The sequence below is a fragment of the Mastigoproctus giganteus genome, chromosome 7 (assembly GCF_048544385.1).
Source record: "Mastigoproctus giganteus isolate SK-2022 chromosome 7, ASM4854438v1, whole genome shotgun sequence".
NCBI classification, from domain to species: domain Eukaryota; kingdom Metazoa; phylum Arthropoda; class Arachnida; order Uropygi; family Thelyphonidae; genus Mastigoproctus; species Mastigoproctus giganteus.
Window position 1 is genome coordinate 77,799,845 of NC_143581.1, and position 16,527 is coordinate 77,816,371.

The following is a 16,527-nucleotide window of genomic DNA, read 5'->3' on the forward strand; positions in this document are numbered from 1 at the left end:
CTAGATGATTTTGTAATAATTGAGAGGAAAGTGGAGGAGAAATTGTTTGAGGATAAACATAAAAAAGGTACCTGGGGGTGGATGGGATCTATCCGGTTATATTAAAGGTGGCAGCAAAGGAAGTAAGCAAACCTTTAGCCATAATTATGAGGAACTTCTTTGGACTCGAGGGAGTACCCATTAAACTGGAGATGTGCAAATGTAGCCCCAATTCACAAAGGTGGATCAAAGGCTGACACAAGTAATTATAGATCTGTGAGTTTAACTTCTGTTTCAGGAAAATTAATGAAGGCACTGGTTAAAGAAGCACTGCAGGATCATCTAGACATGACTTCAGTTATAGCTCGGACACAGCATGGTTTTGTTAAGGGAAAGTCTTGCCTGATCAGTTTGATTGGATATTATGAATGCAGTCACAAAGAACTGGATGCAGGGATAACTTTGGATATTATATATTTGGATCTTAGAAAAGCTTTTGATACTGTTGCACATGGAAGACTGCTGCATAAATTGGAGCAGTGTGGCATTGCAGGAAAATTGCTGCATTGGATAAAGGGATGGTTGAGGGGAAGACAATGATATCCCAGCTCAGACCCTGGGTGTGCCAAACCATACTCACCAGATGTGCACCTTAATTTACGCTTTCTAATTGCATAAATTGCCTAAAGGCTGGAGATGGAAACACCATACAAAGTTAAGTCTCTCGTAATCCGTTGTTATATGGAAATTTTCCTCATTCTATAGAAACTTTTAAATGTCATTACCAAAAGGAATTCAAAAAATTCATTATAAAGAAATTTGTTAAACACAGGTCAACTTGTTTGTTTGTTATTTGGTTTTTAGGAGCATTAGCATCTAAGGCCATATTGCTCCGGGATGTGCAGCGGTCATCTCTGACCTTTCCGCATCCTCCATATTTGGTTGTGACGGGCTCGAACCCCAGTCTAATCAAGAAGCATGTGCTACGCACCTGCTCCTTCCCACCTGGCTACGGAGGTGCACAGGTCAACTGTAATTAAATCAAAAATGAAACAATTTTAAAATATATAACTGGTCGGGATGTGCCCTTAAAATGTTGCAGCATTTTACCCTAGTTACGGCTCTGCCTGTTCTTATTCTTAGCTACCCTAACACAGCCGGTGTATTTACTTGTTCCGCGATAGCTCCCAACAGTCTCTGAAATCCTCCACACCTTATTTTCCAGCCTGCTGCTCATTGCAATAGAAGCAGTGTAAGAAATCACTTTCACCTCTGCCAGTGGCTACTATTAATCTATTAGTCCCTGTATCCCTCCCAAGCTAGCAGTTTTCCGACCCACCTAACACTGCCTCGATAGCATGAGCAAATATTCTTGCAACCCTTTCTATTTAAGTGTATCCCATCCCTGTAGAAGCAGTCACTCCTGTTAGCAAGCACAAACCAAGCTGAGAAAAATTCTACCTCTTGAGCCTTGGGCAATCTCTCCAGGGCTGAATTGATTGACAAGGCTCTCATCATATACTCCCTCCTATCTTGTCTCTGACAGAATTGCAGACACTTTCAAATTCAACCCTAACTTACAGATTTTTTTCAACATTGACCTGTACTTGTTAAGTAATTCTGCTGGTCTCCTACTCTTAATATCATTAGTACCAATGTGTACAAACCATCTTTTGTGCCCTTAAAAGATGATATCTGCTCTACAACATCATCAAGCTTTGTCCCTTGCAGACATACCCTGGTCCTGTTCCACCTATCCTTCTTGCACAATATATTCCCCATTTTCCTGACAATAGAGTCATCTACAAGAGGAAAAGAGTGGAAGAAAGAACTGAACCTTGTTCCCAAGGTTCAGTTGGTTGGTTGGATTTTGATTTTATTGGTGAAATCCAAGGTTCAGTTTCTTCCTCCTATGTGTAATGGGCATGAAAAGCCTTAGTCTAATCTGATATTGCCGATGAATTTAACAAGTATTTCACATCAAAGTTTACAAACAAAAGACCCTTCACAGTGAGAACAGACTTTGCAAGTGAGGCTGAACAGTATGAACTTTGCAATACTGAAATTGCAGATGATTGTTTATTAGAACTTGTGAGCTTAAAGGCAAGTAAGGCTTCTGGACTTGACAACATATACCCAATAATTTTGAAGGAGGTGATTAGAGAGAGGGTGTGTTGAACCATTAAGGTTACTTATGAGTTACTTATGAGAGTATTTCCTCTGGATTGAAGAAGCACTATTGTATTGCTGATACATAAGAAGCAGTTTAAATAGTGAAGTAGGTAACTACTTCTCTCTTTGAACATCAGTCTGACATTGGTGCTAGGAAAAATCATGAAGGCATTGATAAAGAGTGCAGTATAGAGACATTTAGATAGAAATGGAATTCTGAAAGATGCACGACATGATTTAGTTATGAGGAAAATAATGTTTAACTCTATTAGCTCTTCCACATATAACATCTGTTTCTGATTTTCATAAATAACATCCAGGATGGAGGAAGGTGTGATGTCAAAATTCACAGATAATGTGGAGATTGGGAGAGTATTAAGAAATAATCACCAATTGATACGCTGTTACCTTTTTTTTTTAATAGCATCACATTCCAGAACTTCTGTCAGTCTATGGTCACATGCACTACTTTTCTCACTTATACAAATGTCCAAGAAAGAAAGGGAAGTGAAGTGATCAGCACTAAGCAGTAGTACTTCAGTATGTCAGGCATATTTTGGCTTGCGAAGCCAAAGCCAATGGTTTCCTTGCACTATGTGGTTAATACTAACAGCTGATCAGTTGCTGAAGATCATAATAACACAGATAGCTCATCCCAGAGACTATATAATGACACAAATCCATCTGCTACAAAGGTTTCTGCATCACATTCAGATTCACTATTATTATTATTATTATGCGGACCGGACTAGCCGGGTGGGTAAAGTGCCTGCCTGGCAACCCAAAGGTCGCAGGTTTGATTCCTACCTCGGGCTTGGATCAAATTGATGCAAAAACCGTGGGAGGTGCATTATGGCCACAGAAGCCTATGCGCCAACAACTACCAAAAAAAAAAAAAAATTATTATTATTATTATTAGCTATATGGTGCAAGGAAGCCTGAGGCTTATGCTGCACCAGCCAAAAAAAAATTTGAGTTACCCTGAGAGAGAGAGAGAGAGAGAGAGAGAGAGAGAGAGAGAGAGAGAGAGAGAGAGAGAGAGAGAGAGAGAGAGAGTCAGAAGTAGAAGGGAATCACCAAGAAAGAGAAGAATGATGATATCCAGCTCAAGCCCCTGGGTGTGCCAAGCCCATACTCACTAGATGTGAGACCCTATTCTCTTAAGTTGCTTTGAAGAATTGCAGCCAGCAGTGAACCCAGTGGCTTTCCCTAAATTATAAACCATTTCTATTAGAAGTGTCCTTAAGATGATGCCCTTTGCTTATAAACAGTATCTTGACTTTATACATTTTGTATATTTATATATAGTTTGTTTATTTATTTATATATTTTATTTATTCATTTATTTTTAATAGGCAACAAACAGGTAAGGTCTGTCTTTAATTATTTCTATTTCACCACTGATGAGGATACAAATTTGTCAGATATGTATGGCCAACGTTATATCTTATTGTAAATACTTGTGAAGTATCCAAATTTTATAATATTCCAATGCAATGCAATGCAGGGTGCATTGATTTCAAAGCACTTATTCCTATACTAGTCATATACATCAGAATCTGTATTATCATTTTTGTCTCCACAAATAGGGCACATTAAATTTCTGAAATAACTAAAAGTTTATTTAATTTATAGCTGTCTTCAAATACAGAAACAAAAACATTAAAAAAATGCAGATTTTAAAATGATTTAAAAGCCATGATTACAAAATCGGTAAAAATTATATTTTGGTATTGTTAATTGTTATTCAGAAAATGCAATGTTGTTTTAACTTAGTGCAAAGTTGATGATTTTAGGAACTCACAAAAATTTTGCTTTAATTTTTCCTTCAGGCAAGACACTTCATGGGAAATATGAGAAATAGTCTTCAGTATATGCTTTGTTGCTGTTTGAGTTTGACTTTGTTACAGTTACTTTCGTCTGTATTTTTTATGCCATTGCCTCTTCCACCATCTCATATGTTGTGGTTAGTATGCTTGGAGATACCACTCCTTAGTTTATCTTTTTTGAGCACACCAGTAGATCCTGAAGTGATGACTGTTGCTACAGGAAAAAATTTAAAAGTTGTAAGCAAGCAGGTAAAGTCAGGATGCAGTTCATTATTTGAATCTTCTTAGTTCTAAATTTTTAAAATAATAATGTAAGCTATTACCATATTTATCCAAAAGAAAAATGATTAGTCTATGCCAGAGGTTCCCAAACTTTTATACCTTGAGCCTCCTTAAAATTTTTCATAAATTTCACATGTCCCCAAGTTCCAGAACAAGTGCAAATAAACAGATCTGACCTAAAATTTAGCTATGAATTAATATATACTTCAATAAATTTAATCTCAGAGAAATAAAATACAAATGACAGAAATAAATAAAAATGCCTTGTACCTGAATTAGTGGGATGGATTGTCCATATGTCATTAGCAAAGTTCTTCATGAAAACAACAAACACCCCCATCCCCCCAAAAAAAACACAAATGTGAAGTGTACCGGGGAGGGGTACTCTCCACACTTTGGGAACCTCTGGTCTGTGCTAAATTTTGCAATTATGAAAAAAAAATTAATGTATATCATGAAACAAAGATGTTTGCTCTCATTTTTTTAGCATTTATTTCCTTTGCTCGTCTAGGTGTCCCAACAGAACTGCATAAAATATATAAAATTATTTTAGTTTGCCTCTAACCTCTGAACTGACATTTATCATTACTTAACTTGCTACCTTTGTGAAAAAAATTTCTTTAAGAATTCACATTTGTTAACATACTACCTTTCCTCCCAAATTGAAGTCTTTACTGTTATCTATTGGATTCATTATGTGACTATCTCTTCTAAGTTATGAACTCAAAGATAATATTTTTAAAATAATAATAAAGCTTCCCACCATATTTATTCAAATGTAAGATGCTTACATAGATCACTTATTTAGGGCTTAGGAAAACAACAAAAAGTTGCTTTTGCCTACCTCATCACCAGCTGCCAGGCAAGCACATTATAAGCATTATTTTAAAAAAAAAAATTGTAAAATAACAAGCTCTCAAAATCAAGAACTGTATATGAGCCAAATGTAAATTCACATAGTTTGCATTTCTGACATAATAAAAACAGAATTTTTTCCAAGGGGCTGAAACTGTTCAGTGACTCTTAAGGCCTGCCATTGGGCTTCGTTGAGAGATCATAGCCATATACAGTGACAATTTCATCTGTAAAATACCAACCGGGATGAAGTCAAAAGACAGAAAACTTTCAAATTAACCGCAGTGTGTACCCCAAAGTAGCTCATTCTTTATGAAAGCTTGAATTGGAAATGTAGAAATGAAAATAATTTGCCGGAGTGAACAAGTAAAATCCAACTGATTAGACTTCTAACACTGAGGTTTACATACAAGTAACTCATCTGTCAATAGCTCAGAAAATGCTCTATAAGAGAATAAATTTAAAATCTAGAGAGAGAGAGAGAGAGGGAAAAATATGATAAATGTATAAGAAATAAGATAACATGGTAGGGGAGAGAGAGATGTGGTCCTCCTAGAATGAGCAATGTTAGACCTGCTAATACAAAAACTAAAATGTAGTTTATGTTTTTGTATTAGCAAGTTCCTGACAACTTTATTAGGGCTATGAGGTATTAGTGTGTTTTTCTGTCATTGGTTTGAATCATTGCTCTAACATGGCATGGCATGGAGTGAACAAAGTGTGGAAAAGTGAGGATAAATATTCAACGATTCTTGTAACAATGCAATAAATGTCAAGTCAAGATAGATGCTTGTGCAGGAACTCCCCGACTTACATAATACTCAACTTACAGAAATAAATTTTTCATAAATTTAAATTTTGAAATTTTGAAAATCATGGAAATGTATTTTGCATCCCGTAGGAATAAATGGAGGTATCATGAAAATATCGTAATGTGAACCCAATAACACTTTTTTTTTTTTTTTGTAATTCGTTCCAAGTCCTTGGAAGTTGAAAATTTCGTCATATTACTAAGCCATTTATCTCTCTAAAAGATCATATTTATAATGGATATTGAACTACCTTTTCATCATTATCATATGTTCCCGTTATAAGAATCAATTTTGAACGCCTTTGTGATATTTTTCTAAAGCACGTTTCTGGAGGTCACGACCATAAAACAAAAACAATTTGCACTTTCTGGTTTATTGGGTTTTTCTGTTAGTGCATCTAATTATAAATGGGTAGTAAACTTGATCTTGTTGCATTTGCGATAATACCGATAACTGCAATTGTGTGGGTTTTTATGCTATTATGGTGAAATCTTCAAACATATCAGAAACTTCTCTTCATTCCTATTTACGTATTACAATGATGAAGGGAAAGCGACCAATGAAAAATGCAAGTGGTGGTAGTGCCAAGAAACGAAACAAAGTTGATTTAGAAATGAAGATGAATCAATTTTGTTTCGTTTCTTGGCACTACCACCACTTGCATTTTTCATTGCATTTCAAGGGAATTATAATAATTCCCTTGGAATAGATGACAAACTTTGTACAAAGCAGGACAAAGTTTGTCATCTATTCCAAGGGAATTAGGTCTCGCTGCTTCAATAATGAATACTATTTTAAGGATTAGTGTGCATATAAAAGACATGTCAAAGGATCAACGCACTTAAGATCAACAGTGATCACAAAACAGCATTCATGTGCTATATCAAAGATGGAACAGCTGTTAATAATATGGATGGAAAATCAGATTGAGAAGCGAGTGCCTCTGAGTCTAATGACCATTCAAGCAAAACCAACAAGTATTTATGAAGATATTAAGGATAAGTATGGCGAACCCCAAGCCAAGTTCGTGGCAAGAAACGAGTGGTTTAATAGGTTCAAGCATCGCGCTGGTTTCCACAACATTAAATTAGGCGATGAAGTCGCCAGTGCCTATTCTGCAGCTGCAGAGAAATTTTGCAATGTGTTGGAAAAAATTATTGATAGAGGCTATTCAAAACAACAAATTTTTAACGTTGACCACACAACTCTGTATTGGAAAAAAATGCCGGATTGAACATACATTGCCAAAAAAGAAAATACAATGCCAGGTTTCAAGATGTTTGGGGCTAATGCAGCGGGAGATTACAGATTAAAACCACTGGTTATGTACCATTCTAGAAATCCTCATGGTTTAAGGCCATCAATCGAACCAGAGAGCATGCATAACAATATCTCTCTTTGAGGATTGGTTTAAATGTTGCTTCATTCCCGAGGTTGAAAAATGTTGTAAAGACAATGACATTCCTTTCAAGATTTTTCTTCTATTAGATAAAGCTCCTGGACATCCTACACATCTAGATGATTTCAATTCGAACGTGAGTCATATTTCTACCGCCAGACACAACTTCACTCCTCCACCCTATGGATCAGGGTGTTATAATAACATACACGTATAAGTTATAAACTCAGTTTAATGTAAGAATACAAATATATACTGGGTGTTATTTCGAATTTGAAAAGCATGCTATTTATGCACAACATTTGCTCAGGCATTGTCTCCAGTAGAATAATTTTACGTTAAGAAACTTTTGGAAATCTTATAATATTTACCATGCCATCTTAAACATTAATAAGGCCTGGGCAGAAATTACTAAAATTTGTATAAAGGTTGCAGAGCTACTTCAGTTGGAGGTCGATGCCAAAGACATGGAGGAGTTAATAGATGAAGAAGAGAAGGAATTATCTAATAAAGAACTTATTGACTTGCAGACAGCAATAGTGAAAGAAGGAAATGCTTGACGAAGCTCAAGATGAACCAAATGAGGAGCCGAGATGCTTCATCACCAGAGAGATGGCAATGGCATTTTGTGAAATGCATCGGCAATGCCAAGGTTTGAAAAGATGGATCCTGTCAGCAAAAAATTCTTAAAAGTTAACAGAGGGCGAATGATATGCTTGCTAGAAAAAAATCTACGATGAAAAGAAAAAAGTGACCATCCAGTCATCCATTAATATGTTCTTTCTTAAGGTTGAGTGGCTGACCCCTTCTAAATCTCCACAGCCCTCAACCTCTGCAGTGGCGTACTTATCAGCTGAAGATGTTGATTCTGGCAATGATGCTTGAGAGGTAAACTTTACTGACGTTATGCCTGTCTCCTCTTTTTTTTTTTTTTTTTGTCATTTTATATAATTTTGAATTTTTTTTAAATTGCATGCTTTTCAATTTGCATAATAACAGATAAGACCATCCCACACAACAGACCAGACATAACCCTTGTGGACAAGATGGAAAAGACTACCTACCTGATTGACATAGCGGTGCCCAACACTAGCAATGTTCAGAAAACCCATGAGGAAAAAATTAGGAAGTACACGAACCTGAGACATGAGGTCAAGGAGATGTGGCATATGCAAGAAGTATCGACCATCCCTATCATTGTGTCAACCACCGGTATTGTGACAAAGACTCTACATAGCAGCCTAGCAGCAATAGGTCTTCCAGAGAACATCTGCAAGGAACTGCAGAAAGTCGCAATCCTGAATACCAGTAGGATAGTCAGAGATTTCCTCAACCAACAGTAACACCAGACATTACAACCACAGTGTGTACTTGGTAGCAGTACCCGTCATGGAGTGGAATCCCCCAATCAGGGAGAAATAATATAAGAGCAACGATAATAATATGTTTTTTAAATACAATCAAACCACAGCTCTTCAATATCAGAACCAAGACACAGGTATTAATATCAGTTATAAGAACAAACGTATCTGGGAGACTCTTATGACCTAGTCACAGAATAGGTGGACAGCCAGCCCAAAAGGTGAAATTACCAAAAAGTGTTTTCCTAATGTGACTACTATGAATAAGACAACCACTTCATGGCTAAATCCAAACCTTCTGACAACTTTTCTCTTCGTAGGACATGGAGCCTTTAACAGCAAATTGTAGGATCTGTCAATTCAGGAAGATATGCTCTGTTATTGTGGACACAATATGGGCTGAGCAGGCCCTTCTGCCAAAAATAACAATAATAATCTCTTATTGTGGGGATGAGGAAACTTGGTACCAAGCCATGAATATTTGTCCAATTAACCTTAAACTGAACATACTGCAAACACTGAGCTCCCAACATTTCAGTTTGAACATCAGCTTATCACATCCAAAGTAGTCTTCCAAGCTTTGACCTTCTACGTTAAGGCTGTCTTCAAGCGAGAGAGAGAGAATCTTTTATTGCACAGATCTTTCAAGGCAAAGACTACATCCATGTGAATGCAACTACTTTGGACACTTAACAAATGTTTGCACTGCCATGGGTGCAGTATTCCATCCTAAGCCTATGTCTTCAAGTGAGACAGGGGGAATCTTTTATTGCACACATCTTTCAAAAGCAAAGACTACCTCCATGTGAATGCAACTACTTTGGAACCTTAACAACTGTTTGCACTACCCTGGATACAGTGTTCCATCCTAAGCCTATGCCTCTTACCACAGGTGCTCATTATATCACCACTGTCTCTTGGCTTTGCTTCTTTTCGCTGGTTTGTACTGCCCAGATTGATCTACTGCGCGTATCACCTCTGTTGCTTTGCTCGGCCATTGTTCTTACCATACTCCTCTGCTACCCTGCTAGCCCCCTTCATGCTAACAATATACTGCCCTCTGTGGGTTCCTCCACTCCATTTGAGTTCCTTGGTATTGCTGGACCCTTCATGTGTGTGTGTGTGTTCAACGGTCACCCTGCGACAACTGTGGTTTTCTCTGCCTGTCATCCCCTCACTTTTCTTGGCACCCTATCCCACCCTTCTTCAGGGCTTCCAAATAATTTAGATTCACTCTCTGGACTCGCCATGGGGATGCCCTCTCTATCATCATCCCACTCTCCCATGTTACATGTTCTTCTCTATCCTATTTGTTTATTCCGCTTTTTTAAGCAACCGCTACTCTTGTCCTGGCCCTGCTCCTTGTTCCATGAACAGATGCTCAGAAGTGCCTTCTTTGGTGATCATGCATCCCAATAACTAAGGAACAAAATGAACAACTCAAACAACATGCCAACACAACTCACACTATCTGGCTTTTGCAGTCTGTCATCTTCACAGTGCTAACAAGTGCAGGTTGTGATGAACCACGGGCACTGCATTACAAACACACTGTCCTATATATAATATATAAATATGAAGGATGGGTATTTGCAGAAATTAGTAAAGTATACATTTTATGCCATCCTTTGAAATCAGAAAAAAACAATTTTCAGAAGTTAAGAAACATATCCTTGCAAAGCTATATGTTAAGCATATGCAATCCGTTAGCATTAGCATTAGTAAAGGCACATGACGCAAGAAAACAAACTTATATAGCAACAGTCAAAAAAAAAAAAAAAACCAAATCTTCTAATTTCACCCATCCACTCGCTCCAAATGTTTGTCTAGTTCTGCCTTGAATCTTTTAAACTATCAACTTCTACAACAACAGATAGAAGATTGTTCCAGCAATCAACCACACACTGGTTAAAGGCAAACATCTGCACATCTAACCTACAACTGTCTTTCCTCAATTTGAATTTATGCCCTCTCAGGTGATTATTCTGAGCAAGAGGAAGAATCCCATCAGCATTGATGCATTCTCAATCAGATCACCTTGCAGGTGCCTAGTCTCCAGACACTGTAATTTGCAAAACTTAAGCCTTTCTTCATAAGAGCAGCGCTTTGTTCCATTCACTAATCTTGTTGCCCTTCTCTGCACTCGCTCCAGCAGCTAAAATGAGACTTCCAGACCTGTATACAGTATTCAACATGTGGCCTGACCATTGCCTTATACAAGGGGATAATCGCCTCCTTATCCCTGCTAGAAAAATTCCTGTACAGCAGGCCCTCATTATAACGTGGTCCGCTTTACGCTGATTCACTATAATGTTGTTCTTATATTATAACCCGTATCTGACTATAACGCTCTTTTACAGATTTATTTGGGATATTTAACAAAATCGTTTCATTTTATGGAGTCGATAGCTTGAAAATGAATAACAAAACAGCATTAAAACGTTTCCCACGCCGACTTGAGAAATTTTCCCATGCTCAGTGAAATTTTCTCGCACGCTAATTTAATTGCAGTACAGTGACTTGTTACATAGTTCCGAGATCAACATTTTAAAAATGATCAAGTATATTGCTTGTAATATTTGCATTATATGCATTTATCTGAAGTCTAGTCATCACTCGGTACAGTATTCGACATTGTGCATAACGGACAGTTTACTCGAACATTGTATCATAATTAATGCAACCAACGCAGTTACATTTTCCAAGATTTAATAATGGCAGATAAGAATGAAAAGGGAACAACGTTTGGGCGCAGTACAAAGACTATAAATGTTAAAAAAAAGACTGAATTTGAAAATTAAATTAGATGTTTCGAAGCAAATCGATTCCGGTCAACAACAAACGGATGTGTACCATAATTTAGGACTGGCAAGTTTAACTGTAAGAACAATTATAAAAAATAAAGAATTAATTTTAGCAGCTGATTAAGTTGCTTGCAGTGGAACAGCTGGAAAGACAGCTGTTCCACTGCAAGCAACTAGGGCTAGGCTGGCTATTAGGATTGAAATGGATATTATCTTGAATTATATTGAAGATAATATCCAATGCAGAATTCAGTTAAGTTAAATATTATAAAAAATAAATTTTAAAAAAGAGGGGGGGGAGAGAGAGAGAGAGAGAGAGAGAGAGAGAGAGAGAGAGAGAGAGAGAGAGATTAGCCTATATGCTGATCTGAAGAAAACTCGCCTAAAAAAAAAAACGTGGAACCATTTAAAACTAGTAAGGGCTGGTTGAATAGATTTAAAATCCAGGAAGAAGCCGCAACTGCAGATCAAGGAGCCAAAACTTTCAAAAAAGAACTTGTTAAAAAGGAATTATTGAAGAGGGGTATTGTGTGGTATACTTCTCAACAAGTTTTTAACATAGATGAAGCAGGACTTTTTTGGAAAGGAATGCCTAAAGGAAGTTTCATATTGAAAGAAGAAAAAAACATGCCAAGTTTCAAAGCAGTGAAATTATCAGTTGACTTTATTGTTGGGTAGTAACGCTGTGGGGGATTTAAAATTAATACCCATTTTAGTTTACTAAGAAGAGGGCCTAAGTACAACCCCAAAATCGACACATTTTTCCTGATTAAATGCATCAATTAAATTAAATCAATTTAGATCAAATTCATGATTTTAATTGGAATTTTAAGTTTAATTTTGATACGTAAGTATTACCACACAATGATATACGTATGTAATGCAGAATATTTTATATGTACACATATTTGAATATTAAATATTTTGACCGACATTTCTGCTTCTTTTCACTACCATTTATTATTGATTAGGTAATATCCTATGGCACCGAGAGCAACTCACAAATAAATATGTTACCTTATGGGAATGTGGCGCTCGCTTAGCGCGGATTCACTTAGCGCTCTGTTTTTCCGGAACGAATTATCAGCATTAAGCAGGGATCACCTGTATATCATTGACAAAACGCCATGAGCTACGCTTCCAGATAGTCTGCACTGCTCAGAAAACTTCATGTCTGCTTGCACAATTACCCCTAATTTTCATTCTCTACCACTGTCAGTGTACTGCCACACAGTTGATACGTTATTTGGGGTTACTGCTTCCCATATGTAGTAATTTACATTTGTCAATGTCAAACTTCAGTTGCCACCTCTCAGCCCATCTGCTCAACTTTTCTAGATCCTGTTGCAGCAGCGTACTCTCATTAGTGTCATTAACAACCCTGTCAACCTTAGTATCATTGCAAACATAGACATTAAGCCTGATATACCATTATCAATATCATTAATAAATACAGAAAATAACAATGGACCCAACACCTGAACCCTGAAGGACTCCACTAATAACATTAATCCATGAAGAGTAGTGTCAATTGATTACCACTCTCTGTCCTCTCCCACTCAACCATCCCTTTATCCAAAGGAGCCATTTGCGTCCAATGCCACCTTGCTCCAATTTGTGCCACAGTCTTCCATGTGCAACAGTATCAAAAGCCCTTCTAATATCCAAATATATGATATCAGAGTTATTTCCTGCATCCAGTTCCTTTGTGACTACATCTAGTATCCAATGAAATTGGTCAGACAAGACTTCCCCTTAACAAAACCATGTTGTGTCCAGGCTAGAACTGAAATCTTGTCTAGCTGATCCTGCAGTTCTTCTTTAACAAGTACCTCCATTAATTTCCCAGGAACAGAAGTTAAACTAACAGGTCTGTAATTATTGTGTGGCCCTTTGATCCTCCTTTGTGAATTGGAATCACATTTGCACATATCCAGTCCATGGGTACCTCCCCTAAGTCTAAGGAAACTCTCATAATTAGGGCTAAGAGTTTGCTTACTTCCTTTGCTGCTTCCCTTAATATAACTGGATAGATCCCGTACACCCAAGGTGCCTTTTTTGTGTTTATCTTCAACAATTTCTCCTCCACTTTGCTCTCAGTTATTACAAATTCATCTAGTTCACTGCCAGAGTTTAATTCACTTCTGGTATTCCCCTCCCTGAATAACTCCTAATGTGTGAATATAGATGCAAAATATTTATTTAGTTTGTTAGCTACCTGAGCAGGAACATCAACAGTTGAAACATTGATATCAAGTGGAGCAATCTGATTCATCCCCTTCCTTCTAGAGTTTACATAAATAAAGAACCCTTTGCTGCTTTTCTTTTCATACTTTTCCAAAGATTTCTCATAATCTGCCTTAGCCTGCCTAACCTCCTTTGTGACTTGGTTACAAACCAGCTTATATCTGTCATGCCCTAGCACTCATTAATTTATATGTATCCCATGCATTTTTCTTCTCTGCCACATTTCTCATTAAGTTCATCTGACATCCATTTAGGCCTAAACCTTGAACAATATTTCTTAGTTGGTAAAAAGCCTAGTAGCTTCTAAGATTAATTCTTTCAATGCTTCCCATTTTGAATTTGCTGTCGGTAACATCATCAGTTGGTCCCACCGTTTAAATACTGTCTCAGACCTCCATAGTTGCCTTTATGAAAGCAAAAACCCTTCCCTTTACCCTTGATGGTAGTTACCTCTTTGAGTAAAACCCACTTGAGCATACTGTGATCACTGCCATCTAGTGGTACCTTTATTTGCAGATTCTTAATGCATGAAGAAACACTACTGATAATCAGATCAAGAGTATCTCCCTCTAGTTGTCTCCTGAACATGCTACTGTAGAAAACAATCATCCAAAAAATCCACAAAAGCATTGCTAGTGTGCGAGTGACCAACCTACAAATTCCAGTCAATATCTGGGAAATTAAAATCCCCTATTATAAGACTCTCTGATTTACTGGCCCACCCTATTTCCCTGTACAGTTGTTTATTATACTCATCAGAGTCATTAGCCCAAAAAAGACTCCTGCTCTGAATTTTGATTTCCCAGTGCTTATGTCACACAAACTGACTCGACACTGCACTGTCCAGCCATGTCAACTGGCTGTACTTCCTTGGATTTTGTGTTTCTTAACTAATAGCATGACACCTCCTCCTTTCTTATCCTGTCTATCATTCCTGTACACATTGTACTCCCCAAATTCCATTTCTGCATTCCTTATATCTGTGTGACATCACGTCTCTGATATCCCAACAATATCTGCCTTTGATGTTTGACCATCACCTCAAATTCATCAAATTTATTTACCAAACTCCTAGCTTTGGTGTACACGCAAGTATACATGCACTTGTTCCTATTCTTAGCAACCCCAACACAAGACTGAGTTTTAGAAGGATTGAAATCAACTAAGTTGATTTCAATCCTTCTAAAACTCAGTCTTGTCTTATATCTCGCAAAAAGGATTCTTCTACTCCTATACTTATCTTTGGTGATACTCCAATTTCTAGGCATAATGATATATCTCTTTTGGGGATTTCCCTGACTTCTAATCTTTCATGGCACAAGCACATTACAAATATTGCTTCCTCTGCATCTAAAAAATTTGGTTTTCTCTTTCACTCTCAATGGTACTTTTCTTTCAGACGGCTGTTCACTCTGTAAAAATTGCAAATTTGCCCTACCATGGAATATTTTTCCCACACCTGGGGTGGTGCCCCCAAATCCTCTGTCAGGCTTCTAGATTCCATTCAGAAGAGGGCAGTTAGGTTAATTAATGTCTCCTCTCTAACAGAGTCTCTCCACTCTCTGTCTCATAGGCATACTGTTTCTGCTGCATGCCTTTTCTACAGATACTTCCATGGGCACTGTTCTTGTGAATTGGCTTCTATAATTCCCGCTCTTTTTCAAAACAGTCCGTACACATGCTGCTACCAACCAACATCCATTTACTGTCCAACTTCAAAGTCACAGAACGAACTTTTTATCTTCCTCGTTTATTCATTCAACTGCCATTTTCTGGAACAGCCTACCTTCATATGTATTTCCTGAAAATCACAGTCTACAGGAGTTCAAGCTAATGTCAATAAATATCTTCTTTCATCTTCACATCCTCCAACCCAAGCACGGTACTGAGTACTATAGGTTCTAATACCTCTCTTGTTTGGGGTTTTCATGAAAAAAAAAAAAAAAAGCCCATGTGTTTACTTGTACTGCAATGACTCCCAGCAGTCTCTGAAATCTCCTGCATCTTGTTTTCCAGCCTGCTGCTCATGCCAATAGAAACAGTGCAAGAATTACTTTCACCTCTACCAGCAGCTACTGTTAATCTATTAGTCCGTGTATCCCTCCCAAGCTAGCAGTTTTCCGACCCACCTAACACTGCCTCGATAGCATCAGCAAATATTCTTGCACCCTTTCTATTTAAGTGTATCCCATCCCTGTAGAAGCAGAGCAGTCTCTCCTGTTAACAAGCACAGACCAGGCTGAGAAAAATTCTACCCCTTGAGCCTTGCGCAGTCTCTCCAGAGCCAAATTGATCGACAAGGCTGTCATGCTTCCTCCTATCGTGTCTCTGCAGAATTGCAGACCCTTTCAAATTCAACTCTAATTCACGGCTTTTTTTCAACAGTGACCTGTACTTGTTAAGTAATTCCTTCGGTCTCCTACTCTTAATATCTTAGTGCCAAATCTATATCATCTTTTGAGCCCTTAAAAGATGATATCTGCTGTACAGTGTCATCAACCTTTGCCCCTGGCAGACATACCCTGGTCGTGTTCCACCTATCCTTTTTGCACAATATGCTCCCCTTTTCCTTGACAATAGAGTCACCGAAAACTACTACCTGTGGGACCAGCGCATTCTGCCTTGTCGGTTTCTGTTGTGTGATAATCAAGTGCAAGCTGTGGCATTGATGTGGGCAGTTGAGAGCTTGATGGATCCCTCAATTTAGATTCTTCCAGGGCATCCACCATATCCTTCAAGTTCTCATATAGGCCCATAACAACACTGAGTTGTGGCCTGATTTCCTCA

The 16,527-nt window shown here is 37.7% G+C and overlaps 1 protein-coding gene across 1 annotated transcript in view; it reads left to right on the forward strand.

The window, feature by feature from the left end:
- l(2)k05819 (transmembrane protein 94-like protein l(2)k05819) overlaps positions 1-16,527 on the forward strand; it is an 809,128-nt gene that overhangs the window by 726,755 nt on the left and 65,846 nt on the right. Inside the window, exon 25 of the mRNA XM_090377739.1 lies at positions 3,984-4,229. Coding sequence (XP_090233865.1) covers positions 3,984-4,229 — 246 coding nt within the window. The remainder of the gene's footprint in view (positions 1-3,983; positions 4,230-16,527) is intronic.